This window comes from Somniosus microcephalus, chromosome 6 (genome assembly GCF_052327205.1).
Source record: "Somniosus microcephalus isolate GS21.2 chromosome 6, FLI_Smic_1.0, whole genome shotgun sequence".
Classification (NCBI taxonomy): Eukaryota; Metazoa; Chordata; class Chondrichthyes; order Squaliformes; family Somniosidae; genus Somniosus; species Somniosus microcephalus.
In genome coordinates this window covers 58,683,082-58,702,110 of record NC_140992.1, presented here as the reverse complement: position 1 = coordinate 58,702,110, position 19,029 = coordinate 58,683,082, and the positions used below count along the sequence as shown (strand labels likewise).

At 40.2% G+C, this 19,029-nt stretch overlaps 1 protein-coding gene across 5 annotated transcripts in view; it reads left to right on the top strand.

Moving 5' to 3' along the window:
• Positions 1 to 12,823, top strand: part of ephb3b (eph receptor B3b) — a 99,419-nt gene extending 86,596 nt beyond the window's left edge. For 3 of the 5 annotated variants that reach the window (XM_085990252.1, XM_085990251.1, XM_085990253.1), the window contains exons 12-16: positions 35 to 250; positions 1,684 to 1,833; positions 3,900 to 4,093; positions 9,869 to 10,024; positions 10,738 to 12,823. In XM_085990252.1, the coding sequence (XP_085846378.1) occupies positions 35 to 250; positions 1,684 to 1,833; positions 3,900 to 4,093; positions 9,869 to 10,024; positions 10,738 to 10,846 (825 nt within the window). In that variant the 3' untranslated portion in view covers positions 10,847 to 12,823. The remainder of the gene's footprint in view (positions 1 to 34; positions 251 to 1,683; positions 1,834 to 3,899; positions 4,094 to 9,868; positions 10,025 to 10,737) is intronic. The other 2 variants (XM_085990256.1, XM_085990254.1) reach the window with 1 other exon arrangement.
• Positions 12,824 to 19,029: the final 6,206 nt, after the last annotated feature.

The window sequence follows — 19,029 nt, the reverse complement described above, 5'->3', positions numbered from 1 at the left end:
GACCTTGTTGATTGTTATTTTGCTTGCTTTGCAGATGAATGATGGACAGTTCACAGTGATCCAGCTAGTTGGCATGTTGAGAGGGATTGCAGCTGGAATGAAATATTTGTCAGAAATGAACTATGTGCACAGAGATCTGGCAGCCAGGAACATTCTGGTCAACAGTAACCTTGTGTGCAAAGTGTCTGATTTTGGTTTGTCGAGGTTCTTGGAGGATGATCCAACTGATCCAACCTATACAAGTTCACTGGTGAGGGCAACAATGAGTTATGTTGTGTGTATTTTTTTGTCAAGTTGTGAAAACATTTGAGAAGTTTCAATGAAATAAGGTAGTTAAAGTAAAAAAAAATGTTGCAAATTTTATACTGGTTGCAAATGAATCATAAAAACTATTTGAAAATACAAATGATAAAACGATTCATTGTGTGTTATAACTTTCAGTTCAAGTCCTGTTTTAATATATTGGCCCAGAAATTCGTGTCGGGGGCTTCCCGCGGGTGCAAGCCCCCGACCTACACTTACCTAGCGCGCCGGCAGTTGAAGCCTGGGCCTGCGTGGATTTCCTGTCTGTGGCCCGGTTCAACTCCCGGCGCGCTGTGCTTGCGTGACCCAGTGGTGTACTTAGTGCGATGCGTCGGCTGGGATCACGTGAGCACTGGGCAACCAATCGGAGGATGCAAAAGTTCATTCATGAGTTTGACAGTAAGAACTGTCAAACTCATGAAAACTCCGGGCGCACAAAACAGTACTTAAACTTGAAATAAAATTTTAAAAAACATCACACTATTTAAATGAACTATAAATAACTAAATAACTATTTTAAACAATAATTTAAATTTTTGAAAAAAAGAATTTTATAAAAAATCAGGGCTAAAAATACACTTACCTTACTGTAAAGTCTTTAAAAATAATAAACCTGTGGAAAAAAAATTCTAATTTTAATTAATAGACCACTTACCTTTTAAAATTAAGTCCTTACATCTGCTTTTTTAAAGTGTAAAAAGTGGAGGCCTTCACGCACGGGCAAACCTGGAAAAAAAAAGGGAAGTTCAACGCGCACGCGCAGACTCCTGCGTGCACGCGTTCGACCTCTGAACCCCTTGGTTCAGAGGATCGGAAATGCCGGTTTCCCGCGCATGCGCTGTGCATGCAGAAAACCGGCAATTCCATCGGTCCCACGCGTGAGTACACGGTGCTTACTCGCGCGTTGGGACACTAATTTCTGGGCCAATGTTTTTAATTACCAACACACGGTTTGAAAGCACTCCAGTTTACTGTTAAAACTGCTCTGTGCCATTGTTTCTCAGTGTTATTTTTCTGCAGAACCCAAATGTATCTTTTTTATGGGCTATTGTTTTGGTGAATCTTGGTATTCAGGAGAGAGCTGAATGATCGAGAATCAGGGGGCAATTGAAAGTCAGGGGGGCGATCAGGAGAGGTCTGAGGCCGGTGTTTAGGCCGTATATAGACTTGTTTATCCTGAATGCAGCTGGCCCATTGGTGGGGAAGGGGAACTGATCTGGGTAGGGGGACAAGAAGAGGCTGGCAGCAGGCCGCTGTAGCTTTGTAGAGCTCACAGAATTATTCCCGCTCCTCTTAGTCCTACAAAAATTCTCCTCCATAGCTTGATATTAATGTGTTAAAAAGGAAGGGAGATTGAACAGAGCTTTCTCCTTTTACCAGGGTGGAAAAATCCCAATCAGATGGACAGCCCCTGAAGCAATAGCTTATCGCAAGTTCACCTCAGCCAGTGATGTGTGGAGTTATGGAATTGTCATGTGGGAAGTGATGTCATATGGAGAGAGACCCTACTGGGACATGTCAAACCAAGATGTAAGTATTTGAGCTGATATAAACAGATTGCATGACAAATTCATTTGAAATATTGGTAATAAAATGTTATAACTTTACTCACTTCTAATGAAATAAGGATTGGATTATTTTGAGTACCTTTGGGCGACTGGGATTTTGGCTGATTTGGATAATTCTCAAAATACTGATTAGGTGTAGGGACTTTTTTTTCCTTGGGCCAGCACTCGCATGAACATGCACTTTGATACCTAAAGCCCAATATTTACTACCAAATTCACATCAAATTAAATCTGGTAGAACTCCAATTCAGAGTGAAATGAATAGTAACTCTCTCACACTGGTCCAGAAACACAGCCCTGTAGCCATGAATCCAATTATTTGTATTAACAGAGTTCAGATGAATACCTGTGTAGCATCAGTGTGCCATATGGATTTACAATAAGTGTTTCTAGGTAATTGGGGGACCTGTGTGATGACTTGTTATGGGGATGTACTTGCTCCATATTTATACAATTGGATATAAAAGGTCACAGATCTATCTATAATAGAGTAAATGCTAGAGATTTGAAGCCTGTAAATGCAGTGCCTTGGAGCTGCTTCTTCTGAGGCTGGTAAGTAAAACTCTGAGACACACATACTTTCTATACTCCAGAATCCAGTTATGGTTTCTACCCACAATAATGGGAAATCTAGTGAGCCTGAAACCTGCCTGATATCTCACTAATATCCATGGTTCTTAAGATGGTTCCTTGGTTTGAAATCATGGCATGCACGTTGGATACATTAGAATAATCAGAAAGGGACAGGCTGCATTTTGCTCTCATGGGGAATGATGTGGGCAGGTTAAGGCTTTATACAAAATTGCAGAGTGTCATGCGGCTGAGGGGAAACCACTTACATGGCTTTCATCGACTTTTGCAAGGCTTTTGATCTTGTGCCACATGCAGCCTTCATGAAGAAGCTGGACTGTAGGAATATTGCCAAATTTTGGATTTTATCGAGGCTGTATATTTTGACTCGGAAGCCTGTGTATAGTTAGTTTAGAGACTCAACAAGTCTGTCTCTCTCAAAAGAGGCCAGTGTATCTTTCCTGAGGTTCAGTGCCCAAAACTGAACATAGTACTCCAGATGGGATCTAACCAAGACTATGTAAAATGGAAGTATTACTTCCTCACTTTTGTATTTCAACCCCCTTGAGATAAAGGACAACATTCCATTAGCCTTCTTGATTACTTTTTTTACCTGTGCACTAGTTTTTAGTGATCTGTGTACATGCCACCTAAATCCCTTTGCTCCTCCACAGCTCCTAGTCTCTCATGATTAAGATAATATTCCGATTTGTCTTTCTCGGATCCAAAGTGGATGGCCTCACACTTCCCCATATTGAACTTCATCTGCCATAGTTTTGCCCACTCAGTTAGTGAGTTGCCTTTGCAACTTCCTGCTCCCATACTGTGCCTCCTTAGCATCATCTGCAAACTTGGATATGGAACTCTCTATTCCTGCATCCAACATTAATACATATGGTGAAAAGCTGAGGCTCCAGTACAGATTTCTGGGGAACACCACTTCTCACATCCCACCAATCAGAGAACTTATCCCTACTCATTGTCTCCTACCTCCCAACCAATCACTGACCTATGTCACAAGGTTACCTCCAATTCCGTGCGCTCTCATTTTTGTTAATAATCTCTTGTGCAGAACCTTATCAAATGCTTTCTGGAAGTCCATATAGAAAACATACATAGACACTCCCCTATCTACTATGCTAGTGACCTCCTCGCAAAATTCAACTAGGTTAGTCAGACATCACCTACCCATCACAAGTCCATGTTGACTCTCTTTTATCAGCTCATACTTGTCCAAGTGCTCAGCCACTATGTGATGCTATATTCCAGTAACTTTCACACAATTGATGCTAAACTGACAGGTTTGTAGTTCCCTGGTTTCTCCCTCTCTCCCTTCTTACATAATGGAGTGTATTTGCAATTTTTCATTCCAAAGGCACAATTCCAGAATCTCGAGAGCTATGGAAAATGACTTCAGTTTATTTGCAGTCTCTCATAATGCTTTGGATTCCCTTGCAGGTTATCAATGCTGTGGAACAGGACTACCGTTTGCCCCCTCCTATGGACTGTCCAACTGCTCTACATCAGTTGATGTTGGACTGCTGGGTGAAAGATCGTAACAACAGACCCAAATTTGCCCAGATTGTAAACACACTGGATAAACTCATTAGGAATGCAGCTAGCCTGAAGATAGTCTCCATTGTGAATCCAGGGTATGTCTCATCACAAGGTGGAAATTCTGTTTCGAAGACCAGATAGAAATATTACTTTGGATTTTGACTAATTTCCTACCTATTAATGAGTTATAATACATAAGATAATGTAACCTTTGTTTATTCATATTATAAGGGTGCCATAGAAAGGATCTTCATTTGATCAAAGGGCATTTATTTCACAAACAAACAAAAATACTGACATTTTAAGTGCTCAACTTTAATATCTTGATCCTGGCGCCTGCTGCTCAAGCATGGAGTCTGTGCAGGTCATGACCCTGGTTATCTAATGGTCTTTGGTATAAATGCCTGTCATGTAAGGTGACCTGTGGGACCACAAAAAACAATATGGACTCTTCAGCAAATGGAGAGACACTGAAGTTATTTCAAAATGGATTGGAGCTTTTCTTTCTGTCTGCATCTAGATCCTTACTGATGAGTGATAGACAGGAAACAATAATGAAGTGACCTTTTTGTTTTGAACTAAAGGTCACAAGGTCAGGTGACCCTTAATTGATAAGATAGATAAGAAACCTAGCCAAAGAATGAAAGAAGAATACAAACAAAGGTGTGTTAGTTACATGAGTGGGTGCACAAAATTAAAAAATGCTTATCAGCACGATGGGAATAAACAATGAGCCTCTGGAAAGTTTTAGGTAGCATTAGACAAGCTAATAAAAAAATATATAATTCTAAGGGGATTATTAGATGAAGTCTGCTTCTGGTAATAGTGACAGAGATGAAGCCTTCAACTAAAAAAAATCTCCAATTCTACCTGAATCACATGTCAAAACTTAAATTAAACTTTCATGGTAGAATGATTAAGGAGTCCTGAGGAGTTTGAGATAATTAATTTCACTGTCATGGAAGCACTGAGGTTTTTTAAAAATCCCTTCACTGTGCATATATTAGAGTGAATAAGGAGGGTCGTGAAAGATATGAGAGTAACATTGATGACAGGACTGACATCAGGCCTACAGATAAAATTAATGAGCCAGGCTTCAGCACTGACTCCCTCAGATTTAATACAAGAAGCAAGGCTGCCTGACACTTTACTGCCATAAAATGTGATCAAACGGACAAGTGACATGTGGTTCAGTTGTTTCAGTGCTTGCAGCCTGCAACAAAAGAATGCTTTTTTGATACCATGTAGCCATGGTCATCAATTTCTTTTACCATAGAATGATACAGCATAGACGGATGCCATTTGGGCCATCAACCTTGTGCTGGCTCTTTGAAAGAGCTATCCAATTAAACCCACTCCCCTGCTCTTTCCCCATAGCCCAGCAATTTTTTCCCCCTCCAAGTGGTTATTCAATTCCCTTTTGAAAGTTACTATTGAATCTACTTCCACCACCCTTTTAGGCAATGCGCTCCAGATCGTAACAACTTGCTGCATAAAGATTTTTTCCCTCATGTCACCTCTGGTTCTTTTGCCAATTACCTTAAACCTGTGTCCTCTGGTTACTGACCCTTTTGCCACTGGAAACAGTTTCTCCTTATTTACTCTTATCAAACCATTCATGATTTTGAACAATCTCTATCAAATCTCTTAACCTTCTCTGCTCTAAGAAGAACAACCCCAGCCCCAGTCTCTCCACATAACTGAAATACCATTCCTGGTGCCATTCTAGTAAATCTCCTCTGCATCCTCACCAAGGCCTTGACATCCTTCCTAAAGTGTGGTGCCCAGAATTGGCCACAATACTCCAGCTGGGGCCTAACCAGTGTTTTATAAAGGTTTCTATGCCTCAATTGATAAAGCCAAGGCTCCCATATGCCTTTTCAACAGCTTTCTCAAGATGTCCTGCCACTTCAAAAACTTGTGTACATACACCCCCAGGTCTCTCTTTTCCTGAACCCCCTTTAACATTGTACCATTTAGTTTATATTGCCTCTCTTTATTGTTCCTACCAAAATTAATCAATTCACATTTCTCAGTGTTAAATTTCATCCTCACACTCATGTAACTAATACACGTTTGGTAGTATTCTTTCATTTATTCTTTTATAGCAAATATATTAATAAAGTTTATGCATGAGTCATTTTAGTTAAATATTAACAAAGTGAGCTTGGAGCTTACTAGATGACAATGTGGGTAAATGAACCATGAAAAGTAATACTGGGCCATGGAGAAAAAAATTATCTAAGCCTCGAAAGTGGTCCACGCAGCGCCTGTTTTTCGGACGCTGCTCGGACTACTAAAGTCCCAATATGGCGGGCAGGAAGTGGGTAAGGACAAACAACCAGGCGCCCTTTACCCACACCTGTGTATTTGCGTGCTCCTTATTTTGGGAGGAGGGGCATGAGCTTGGCAAATTTCTGTTTTCATCGTCTGCTAATTCTCACTGGCTATTTGTCTCGGGTTTTTTAATCTGTTTATGCGTTTTAAGTAATTTACCTGGATGTTTACATAAAGTGTTAGGCCCTTTGCAAATGCAATTCAGGGCCCTAACACCTGTTTGAGGTCCTTGCTCCAAGATTGGTTTGCCCTGAGGCAGCCTGCACCACTGCGAGCTGCATTCAGGGAAACCAGCTCTAGGGGTCACCTGCAACAAAGAAGCTAAGTAACTTACCTGAATGTGGAGCCGTGAGGAGCTAAAGTGCTCCTCTCGGCTCCACATTGAATGACCTGATCGCCACTCCAGACCCCATCACCACTGCTCCCTCCCCATTGTCACTGCTCCCGGCCCCGACCACCCCATCGCCAGCCACAATCTCCCCTTTGCTTCCGACAATGGCCCTCTGTGGTCCTCGACCCATGCTACCCTCCTGATCCCAAACCCCGATCCCAGTCTCGACCCCTGGCACTGACCCCGATCCCCGGTCAAGGCATCCCTCCCAATCCCCAACTCAGGCTCCAATCCCTGACCCTTGACAACACTTGCCTGAGGGCTGCTGGGATGCTAGTAGCTTTTCTGACTGGCAGGCTCTTCACTCTTTGCCGGGAACATTGAAATGAGGCGGTCCAATATATGGAGCGCCTCGGGCCTCATCATTCAGGCTGGGGAATGAACTATGTCCACCGCGCATCCAAAACATGAGTGCAGCTCCATTTCTAAGTCCTCACCTCCAATCCCTAGTCTGTGCTGAGTTAGTTGATTTTGGAGTACAGAGGGATAAGTAGCAGCTAGTGTTCCTAACACTGATCACTATGCATGCTGAAAAGTTTATGCACTTCTGAGCGCAGATGTTGGGTGAGAATTCTTGTGGATTTGGCTGTGATGCCCCCATCATTGAATTGTCTGCTGGAATTCACTGTCTAAGTTCATACTTGAAGAATAGCCACCTCGATGACGTACTGGGGGCTTGCGAGTGCCCATGGAACTATAATCAACATTGTTAGGAAAGCGGGTAAAACTGGTAGATGGAATGGAAAAGATGATTCTTAGATCCTGTTTAGTACTTGTTTGCTAATTCAAGAATGAAAGATTGAAGACATCTGTTCTTTTCCCTCCACCCTCTTTGTGTATAAGTAGAAAAGATGTACCAAATTAGATTCATATGATCCTAATTACGGTCTGTACACTGCTGGAGGTGGAAATAAATGAAACACATGCCCTGAATGGCCATTTCAGCTTTAGCATATGTGAGGAATGATATGTAGAGCGTCTGTCAGGCATTATTTCTCTCATTTTAAAAGTTTAAGGGAGAAAAATTGAAAAGACAACTTAAGAGGATTGGTGCCCCGAAAGGGACTGAAACCTTTTTCTTTATTCCATTAAATAAGGGCAAAAGCGACTTTGCCTGTGGGAAAATACTATTTGCCCCTGCTTGGAGGTACAGAAAAACAGATCCTCAAATGGTTTTATTTAAGTAACAGTACATCTGCTACAACCTTGACTCATTCCATACCTCTATTCTAGCTCTAAATTTTCAGCTGGTAATGATATGGTCCACTGTCCCAAATACCCAAAGGGGCTCATGCGTTTTGTGCTTTTTATCACATATGTATCATCAATGTCATCATCAGTTAACAGACTGATTCCAATATTGGCCCATGTGACAGGATGGGTCATTAACCAGGGCTGTCTAATCATGCCTGCTTGATCTGTTTCCTCAAAAATTCTCATCCTTTTCCTGTGCGGTCTGTTTTATATTATCTTTGAATCTTTTCTGTGGATGCCTTTGTAGGAACTTTTTGGCAATTGTCACTCATAAAACACTTTATGTATCCAAAGCAAGCTAACCTTTGTATAGTGTTCAACTAAACTGTGCCTCAAATTCTTTCCTGATGTCCTCATTGCTAGTTGTTCTCACTATACTTAACTGTAATTCTTTTATAGAACTAACTTCTTCAGGTTTTAGTACTTGTCATATGTATATCCCTTCAGCAATGCAGTCTGGCTTAACTATGTGCCTACGGGCATAAATATTACAGCTGCATTTTTATATATATTATTTATAACTACTGAATTTATACATTTTAATACTTTTAATACAAAGAAGCCAACTAGTTTTTTTATTGTTTTGTCATGAAGGAAACCCAATACAATGATTTTGGTTCCTTATGTAGAAAATCAAACACATCATAGTGAAGAATAAAACTGAATTCTCTTGAGGTAAAACTGCACAATCAGAACTTTGACAGAGAAGTCATTGCAAAGGATTTCTAGATAACAGCAACCAATATTTTTTGTATTGCATAACATTGTCACTCCAGCATAGACTCAGCTCCAGAATAAACCATGTAGGCCAACATAGAAACCCATGTCCCCAGGTGCAGGTTATAACATAAACATGAAGCTGGAAAATTCCACTTGCCAACTGGTACTTTCAGCCTTGGACAAAACTAAAACTAAAATAAAATAACTCTTTTTCTCCCCCCATTGCTTCTGTCTTTACTTCACCACTTTCAATTCTTTGAGGCCTGTTTCAGTTTTTCACTGTTCCATCTCACGCGTCATTGGTGCTGAAGAATTATTTTGATCCTTTTTAGTATTAATTTTGTCCAGTTAAAGTTCAATGCACAGTTCATGGTGAACAAGAGACATATATAAACAAGCCTTTTTAGTCAAGCGGCAAGTAACTTGTAAATGTATATTGAGCACTGCTTCAGAGTGAGGACCCTGCAAACAAAAGCTTGAAGTAATATTGGCACATTTGCTTTATGGTTACAAGCAATGCAGCTGGTAAACAGGAAACATCAGTAGCAGTTGATGTCACCCCTTTTGTCACATTACATCTTAAAGTAGTACAGACATACTCAGTCAATTATCAGTGGTCAGAACTGAACTGCTATGAGAAGTAGTGTAAACAGGGCATCTGTGATCCTTAATAACAACAGAAAATGCTGGAAAAACTCAGCAGACCAGGCAACATCCGTGGAGAGAGAAATAGAGTCAACGTTTCAGGTCGAAACCCTTCATCAAGACTGAAAAAGCACAGGAAATGAAACAGATTAAGAGGCCAGTTTGGGGGCTGGGATATGGGGGTGAGAGAACAAAAGAGAAGTGTTCTCTCATCCCCATTTCCCAGCCCCCAAACTGGCCTCTTAATCTGTTTCATTTCCTGTGCTTTTTCAGTCTTGACGAAGGGTTTCGATCTGAAACATTGACTCTATTTCTCTCTCCACGGATGTTGCCTGGCCTCCTGAGTTTTTCCAGCATTTTCTGTTGTTATTTCGGATTTCCAGCATCCGCAGTATTTTGCTATCGCATCATCTGTGATCCTTATCATCTTCAGTACCTGAAGTGACTTGTTCCAGACTCACTCTGGATACTGATGTAAGCAGGGCTTAAGATGTGGACTGATTTTGTCTTATCTTCCCCACAGCCCTTCCCAGCCTCTTTTGGACCGTACTGTTCCTGACTACACCACATTCACCACAGTGGGAGACTGGCTAGATGCAATTAAAATGGGTCGGTACAAGGAGAATTTTATTAATGCTGGGTTCACCTCTTTCGACTTGGTTGCTCAGATGACAGCAGAGTAAGTATTAACCCTCATCACTTTCTCCAGCCTGTTCATGGAATTTGGAATGAACTAAGGCTGAGACAAAAACATGTACAACTGGAGCAGCCATTTCAATCATGATATGCCTTCTACCTAAAGTGTAGACTCTGTCCCTAGAATACCAGGTGGAAGCCATTGGCTTCATGCTTGAGCTTTAGTGTACCAAATACTTACATGTATTTTTTTCCATCATTGGGATCACAGAATTAACTTGTAGAGCAGGAATATTATACAGTATTAATAAATGGGAAGTTGAGATTGAGAGATGACTTTTCCTGTTTCCAAAAAAAATCTTACTTTCTAATGTTCTTCGGACTTATGTTAATCAGTTGGATGGGATGCATTTAAAGGCTTCATTGGGCAATCCTACCCATATTATTTTTGTTAATAAATAATACAAAAGTCATTGCATTTATGTTCAAATAGAGAAATCTTGGGCGATGTGGCAGAAACAAATGCAGTTTAGTAAACCAAAGTCAGCAATTTCAACTTTGAAGGGCATTTGTGAAACATTGCTTTTAAATTCCTCAAACTTTTGGAAAATGCACTTTATTCATGGATTTGGAAGTAAAAAAGAACATTTTGAGGACATCAGCATTGAATTATTAAACATTCTTTGTTTTTTTTTATTGGAACACAGTCAAAATAACTTGCCAAAGTAAATGTAACAAATGTACATTCTGTTGCAGGGACTTGCTGAGGATAGGAGTCACGTTGGCTGGGCACCAGAAGAAGATTCTCGGCAGCATTCAGGACATGAGGTTACAGATGAACCAGACGCTTCCAGTGCAGGTCTGACAGCAAGAAACTCTGGAACTTATTAAGATTGAAGTCAAGTAGAATAATTGCGTGCAGTGCCTGGCTTCCAGTTTTTCCTGTGTGGAGCACCTAGAACTATTGTTTCGAGTCAACCCTCAGTTCAAGGATAATTGTAGCATGAATTGAAAAATGTCTGAAAGGGCTCCAAAAAGGAATGCAGTCTGAAATAGTTATTAAGTCTTTTGGGCAATTGGTTTGTTTCATGGAATTTTACTCCTATTGCACCAAACCTGTGACAATATCAAAGACTATCAAGCGTTGCCAAGGGAGGCAAGACCTGCCCAGAAGCCAGTACATATTAAGTCTTCATATTGAAGATATATTATTTAAATCGACATGTAAAGATACCACATGGAATATTGGATCACAGATTTGATATTCAGCTTGTGTGTTGCATTCCTTCAAAGCACCACCTATGAAAAAATAATAAAGAAGTTGAACAATTCTGTATATAGCGTGTCAACCTTGTAACTAGACTCTGAGCTAGTTCCTAATTCTCAACTTGCAATAAAGCCAGATTGGAATAGCTAAACATGAATGCCTTCAAGGTGTGCTCGCACCTTTTGGTCCAAAATGACCTTTCTTCACAACTTGTGTGGCACTTGAGTATTGAATACTGGCATCAAGATAATTATATCTTGAAAGGGAAATGAAAGTACACATGCCCAGCTAGCATGCATATAAGATTTCACTTGGAGTTCCCAGGTGTTCTTATAATTTATGGTTACTCTAAGTAAATGGATTACTGGATGTATTGGCTCTGCCTTTGCACTGGCATGTGAATTATTTGCTGTGCCAAGAATAGTATGAAGCAGCTCCTACAATAACACCTGGGCAAAGATGGATGACAAGAGCCTCAACAATGAACTGATTCTGACTGATTCAAAACTGCTGTAATGTAGGGCAGAGAGTCGTTCTTCTGGACTTTATTATTGGGATTCCTTTGGTTTCCATCTGAATTTATGAAGTCGTCACCTATGGGAGAAGAGTTGGACAGAACTTTCCAAGCTGTAGAAGCAGAGACTAAACCGCCAAAATGATTTAGAACCTTTAACTGTGAGCGCTGTCAAGAAAAGTGAGAGACTATACATGACCGAAGAAACTTCATGGCCATCTGTTTAATCAAGTGCTGTTAAATTTTGTTGTCATTGCCAAAAGACAGGAAATTTTATTTTTTCTAAAGAACAGATAAAACCTTTGTAAACAACTGAGTGCAGAGTGTCTGTAATTGTGAAACAAAATATGGAAAAGGCAATAAGCATTTTTAATTTAGTTTGTATTACAGTACATCATTCTTAGTTCATCTGCAAACCTCTCCTTACCCAATATTCCAAGAAAACATGGCAGAAGAGACTGTACATTTGTACATACTATCAGATACTTTCCTTTGTTAATGTGTGGGCTTTAAACAATAAATACAGACCGTGTATATTTTGCCACTCTAAATGGCACCTGCCTGTATTGTATATAGACAAGGCAACAATGTGCAGAATGCAACAGTTAAATTTGAATGTTCTGCAATCCTAAATCACAAAAGTAGACCCTTAATCCCAAGTTGTATTGTAAGATAACACTATGTTGTAAAAAATAATTTTGAACTATTTGTTGTGATAGGTTATTCAGTAGTAGTTCACGGTGTCTGTGCAGCATCTGTAACCAAGATAAAACATTCGGTTATTGTTGCTGTGAATTTGGTGCAAGCTTTAATAACCACGGCCCACCATTTCCTCTTGAGTAATCTTTCCCCTTAGTACTTCTGTAATAGCCTTACAGTGGCTAATCTTTTGTAGAAAGACCTAATGGCTGTCTTCCAGTTACTTTGGAAAACATACCTGTATAGTATTTTGCAAACTTTTTAAAATATTGAGATGTATTTAATGGTGAAAAATGATGCATTCTTGCATTTGTAGAAATATTTTTAAAAAACTCTTTTGCAATTAAATTATTTAAGAAGTTTATGGTATTACTTTGTGCCTGCTTCTTTTGTTTTATGCATCAAATTCAGTGTCATTGCCAGTGTTCAAAGTTGGCAACCATTAATACAAGGTTTTATGGTAGTGATTAATTGCTACAATTTGTTGGAAACACCCTTAGTTGAGAGTAGTGTTTGTTTTTGAAGAGTACTTTCTTGGCAATGCAGTCAATTTTAATAAATACATATATAAAAACAAGCCACAGTGGCCTGAAGCAGTAATGTAATACTGTAAAATGACAAAAAATCTTCTTTCCTAATGAAAAATAAAGTTTGTTACTAAAATTTAAATTTCAAATTCTTCTACTGGATACAGGCCAACTAGGAAGCTACTTTTACTATTTTAGTACTGACAGCTGATTGAAAAATAAATGTGCTGATTTGAGAATGTCTCTGAACTTGAGGACATCGTTCACAATGTCCTAATGCCATGTTAAGGAGCAGAAGGGCAGTACAAACATATTTAAGACTGAATACCAACAATGAATTTTCAGTCTCCTCCGTGAGTTGATAACTTGCCCTCAACTTGGTAAGTACATACTGGAGAATACCTAAATCTCTGATCATTTGAAGTAAAGTTTTAATCACCCCCAAATGGCTGCTTTCATGAAATTTCCTCGAGTTTGTAGAATAGCTTAGCCCATTTTGTACAGGAAACTTTTTTTTATCCGGCACCGACGGGACCGACGTGGTGCCGGTTCATCAAAAATTCCGGATAACCGAAAGCTATAGTAAAAGATACGAGAGCTGAGAGCTCCGTATAAAGCAACAAACCCTGTTGCTTAGCAACAGGTTCAGAACAATGGCCACAAGTTCCAAGCGTCTCTGTAGCTTAGCAACAGCTGCAGCCACACCCTTGCACAGCAACACATCGAGGAAGGCAGAAGTAAAACTTACCTGAACCTACTCCTGAATTTTGCCGGTTAACAGAGATTTTAAGGGTAAATCGAAAGTTTCCTGTATATTACTTTATTACCACCACCTGTTCAATGACTGGTCAACAGGAGGTGTTGTTGCAGTGGATCACTAGGCAAAGTTCAACCACCCCCAGAGAAATGGAATGCTCCAATACAATTAGGAGCCCTCGCAGCTTAAGCCTGTACTGGTAAAACTAACCACAATTGAAGTTGACGGATTCAACTATCCTACAACCTTTGGACTCAAATGTGTGACCTCTGCATTATGTAACTGCTTTCTTACCAGTACCTTGCTGGGCCCTCTGTTTCTTATTTCGGAAGAATTATTCTCATTTGTACAATGGGTTTCATGTCATCCTCTATTTATGATTTCCTTTTACTTGATGAAAGCAGTTTGGATTAAACCTGCATATTTAGAGGTTATTATGCTGATGCCAAAAATTCTGACACTTTGATAGAATAGCTGGATTTAATTTCAATTTGTATTGTTTTAAGTTTTTTTTCCACCAAAAGGTCCGTTGCTGTGTTCAGTGTGAAGTGATTTTATTCCTCTGACCTATTTTTCAATATGACAGTCTCTGGTACTAATTTAATGCTGCAGTTTTCAACTCAGATCCAACAAAAATAACTAACAGTGCATTTGACTAATTTTCCAAAGGGTCATTTTTACTGGTGAGTGGCACAAAGGTCTGCTCAGTTCACACATAACCCTTTAATTTCAGCCAACGCATAGAGGCTGGTTTAAGATGGAATAGCTGGTTGCAGTTAAAATTTGGCTGACGTTACCCAAAATAGTCAAGTATTTAGGCAAGTTCTGGCCTTTGTCTTAACGTGAGAATGCATTTCATTTGTTTCTTTTCAATCTTGCTGACAGGAAACTGAATTTAATACTCTGGAATGTTCGATGTTGAATTTAGAGTTCTGACCCTGCAAACATATTGAGTGAGGCGAAGACAGTTAATATTCTTATGCTCAAGGAAATTTAGAGGCAGCTGTAGTCCATAAAAGTTTTATGGTTTAATACCATGGTACATATTTCATCTTCATTGCTCAGGGCACTTTTATGGAAACTGGTTTCTTTTTTTACTTCAGTATTGATCTTTATTAAATCCTTGTTACAGAGTTGAATTTTAAGGGGGTCAGTAAATGGTTAGTTAGCATTCAGCAATTTCACTGAAGAAGGTAGAAGACATAGAAGTCTTAGTGTGACATGGTAGATTAGAGCACTTTTTAGGGCTGGGAGACAGGGCCTTGGTTTAACATTGCATCTGAAGGAAAGTGCCTGCAACAAACAATAATCTCAGAACTGCAATTCAGGGGTCAGTATAGATTATGTGCTCATGTCCTGTAGTAATCTGATTCAGAGGCAAGAGTGCTGTCAGCTGAGCCAAACAACAATTGCACTGAACATTTATACCTCTGGATCCTTCCAGGGACCTACACAGGATATTGGGTATGAGCCAGTATTCTGTCCAATGTTGCATCAGGAAGGTCATAGATGACACCTTTGAACATTGCACCCCAATTCCAATTCACCCAAACTTCTCAGTTCAATGTAATGGCTATTGTGGCTTCTTTAGAGTGTAAGATGCAATGACTGTGCACATGCTGATATTTTAACATCAGCATATTATAGAATAGAAAGATATTCCACTTCATGAATGTGCAGATGCTCTGAGACCGCACCTCAAAATCACACACTGAGCTGCATGCTTCCCTGGCAACCTTCGAAGAGATGTTTATGCCTCAACTTTTTCAAGGAGAGGATCAATTGGAAACTGGCTTGAGGGACTGGACTTAACTTTTGTAACTTGATAGATAGCCCTTAAACATAAGCACAGAACAGGTACACAAAACACATGTGGCTATCAGGTGTCTTATGCCTAAGATGCTTAAATGGCTCGGGGGTTGCAGGAGAGCCAATGCAGAATATTGCAGAAAGTGTTGGCAGACTAACAGTGAAGTGTTGGCAGACTAACAGTGGTGTGTTGCATGTTTCACAACTTAAAGAGGCCTGCTCTTGGACTTCTAAGAAGAACAACAAAAGCACATGGAGAGGAGGAAGATAAGGATATACTGCAGCCACTCTTCCAGCAGAGAGATTAGAGAGCGGGGCCAGGTTTGTACATCATGCTTTTATTAATAACTATTTCAATTGCTGTACGGATGTGGTCCTTCAATAGGAAAGGGTAAAGGAGGCATTACACCATGAGGGCACATAGTACACCTTCATGCGTGTTGCGCTTACTTTATTAGGAATATTAAGCCCAACAGTAATCCAAACAAAAAAGTTTACACACCAAGATACTTCAGCATTCTTCATTTAACAATTTCTTATATTGAACTTAGAGAACTAAAAATCACCCTTGTGCAAACCCTTAGTGCGTGGCTTCTGTGCTAATTTGGCTACTCTGGTGCTTCTATGATGTGGCTCCCCAATGGCTATGGCAAGGGAGGTGGAAGGCTGCTGATCTTCTACTATGGGCAGTTGAGATGGTGTATAACCTGGAGCGGGGTTGTGCATACTGGGGCTACAGGTGGTGCAGGGCTAAGCAGAGAGTAATGAGAGCTATGCGTTTGGGGTCTTAGCTTAGGAGTCCTTATTAGATTATTAAACTGCATTCTGCTTTGCAGCCAGTCCTGGGTGCAGCGATTCTAGTGTTGACCTGCTCTGCCACCTCTCACTATTAGTGCCTGGAAGCTTGCCTGGAGACCATACGGCCTCTGAGTGGAAAGAGAACCTCCCTCCTCCACCAGCAATTGCAATTCAGTTGGATGCAGCCAAAGTGCACCTTCACTTTAAGAGAGGCAGGCTGCTTTTAAGTTGTCTCCGTGACATCTGATTTTCCACACCATCATTCGGCAAGCTGCGAATGAACAGTGCGAGTAGCACTGGCAGCTCGACAATTTTAATCAAATGAGACACGAGCACCAACATGGCTCGTGCAACGTGTAATCAGGCGAGCTTACTAAGTTCCTAACCAACGATCGGCCTTAACCAATTTCTCCCCCATGCTCATTGATGGCACCCGTAAGGTTGGTCTTGGCCATAATGAGCTGGGTGCATGTTTCCTGCGCACCACTTATATCACTTTACAGCATGTCACAGTCCAGCGACACAGTTCTAGAGCTACTTGTTTTACATTTCTATTACTTCACTGGCCTAGTATTAGAAGCAGTTCTTCCAGATTTGCAGCTTCTCTGGGACCCAGGTCAAATGAAATAAAGGTCTAATCATGTTTGCACTGCAGGTTTTGTTCCAGTATAAATCTAATAAGAGATATTGAAGTCACAGTTAAAATCTCCCAACTGTTTATTCCCATCATAACTTCCACAGACCAGGCTTTGTGGGCCATTAGTGGTGTTGCACCAGAATATTGATAGTCTAAACAGAGTTTTGAGAGAAACTCAAGAAGTCACTGTCTTCAGGCAAAGGAGCTAACAAAGAGATGATGCAATTTCTGGCTTTTCTGCCACCATATTTTCAGTAACTTGCTCTGCTTAGTTTGTTCTTGGTGGCTTGCTTGGTTGTTTACGAAGATTCTTAGTCAGATGAACAGAAAGTCCCAACCTTCACACCAGCTTTTAAACAAAATACTGACAGCTGAAAGGTATAATTATGTTATTTATTGTGGAGCCACCACTGTATCTGAAGCATGAATAAGATGTTGTCAGTCTCAATAGTAGGCTGTGAAATTATTTTGAGATTTGTTAATATTAAAATATATAATCATCCCTTGATGAACTACAGTAATGCCTATTGGATGCATTCAATTCTCTATACATGGTTAGTAACACTATGCCACAGTCATAGAAGGAAATTTTCTATGCAGAGAACTTAAAGCTGCCATCCAGTTTCTGCTCATAAATCTTGGGCTGGTTATCCAAAATATTCCTTCTTAAACATAATTGCACAAAACTATTGTTGGTACACTACACCCACTCAACATATGTTCAGCCTTGTCTTCTTCCAATTTATTTATTAGCTCTCATGGAAAACTGTTTGAATTTTGAAAGACAATTTCATGTTTACATTTTTAAGATTATTTTTAATAATCAATTACATGCTGTTTATACAGCTTTTTGTTACTAAATTTGGCTGCTTAATTCTCCAGGCACAGTGAATGATTCCACTCTCACTATAATGGAGCCTATCCAACATTTGGGCTTTACACTGTTTACATGGAGTCTAACGGACTCTCATCTGAACTGCTCCCCTGTGACTGCATTGTAGCGGATTGTTATCTCAGAAAAATCTGGAGTTGTTCCAAGCAATATTGATGGGCTCTTCAATGGATTGCTAAGAACCCAACTGAAATGAGTTTGGACAGTCTAACCTAGATTTTCTGATCAGCATTATTTTAATGCTGGCAGTAAGCCATAAAGGGTTACCGCTGTCATTAAAATAACACTGATCAGAAAACGTAGACTCCCAAATCCAGATCATTCAAAACAAGTCCATATCATGTGAAAAAGATCAATACAGTTAGGCAGTCTCACTCCTAAGGATAGATTAGGCTAGATTTTCTGATATAGTTGAAATCTGAATGGCTAGAAGTAGGTTTGAGATCAACTCAAATGGAAGTGTACTGCTTACATCCAATTTTCTGAGGTCACCTCATTAGCATAGCTCCAGGTACAGATTTGAATGGGTGTATGGAGCACATTAGTGGCAGGAGTGGCAAACTGTATGCAAGTGTGATTTAAAGGGATGGGAACAATTAAAGGGAAGTGGCAGAGTAGAGTAACAAAAATGTAAAAGACTTTGGAAAGGCTCCAAAGGCATTTCAACCCATTACCAACTCTTGTTAAGTCTGAAGAGAAAGAGCACTAAGAAGCAGGCAAACCTAAATGGAACAGAAACTAACATGCAGGCATGATTCTGCAGGAAAGCGACATTGCATCTTAGCACCTAATCCTCTGCTGAAATGGAGGTAGTGCTCCACGAGATGGATGCAAGAACAGTGGTCCACATGGCATCATTTACAGAGGTCAGCATTGCAACATGCCTGCAAGGAGGTGGAGGCCGCAGGTGACTATTAGTCTGCAAGTGACCTGATTGTCATTGGCGGTGTCATCCTTGTACTTAAGGTAGTTGCAGATGTCCTAGCAGCAGGTGGCACAACTTTGCATCTGGTGCTCTGCTGACATAGACCCCCAAGAAGATAGCTTCCCATGGTTATCACTAGATAGGTGCAACAATGCCCGGAGATCAATTAGTGGCATCTTGGGGAGTACATGTTTACTAGCTGTTGATCAGCAGTTCTTTCCTG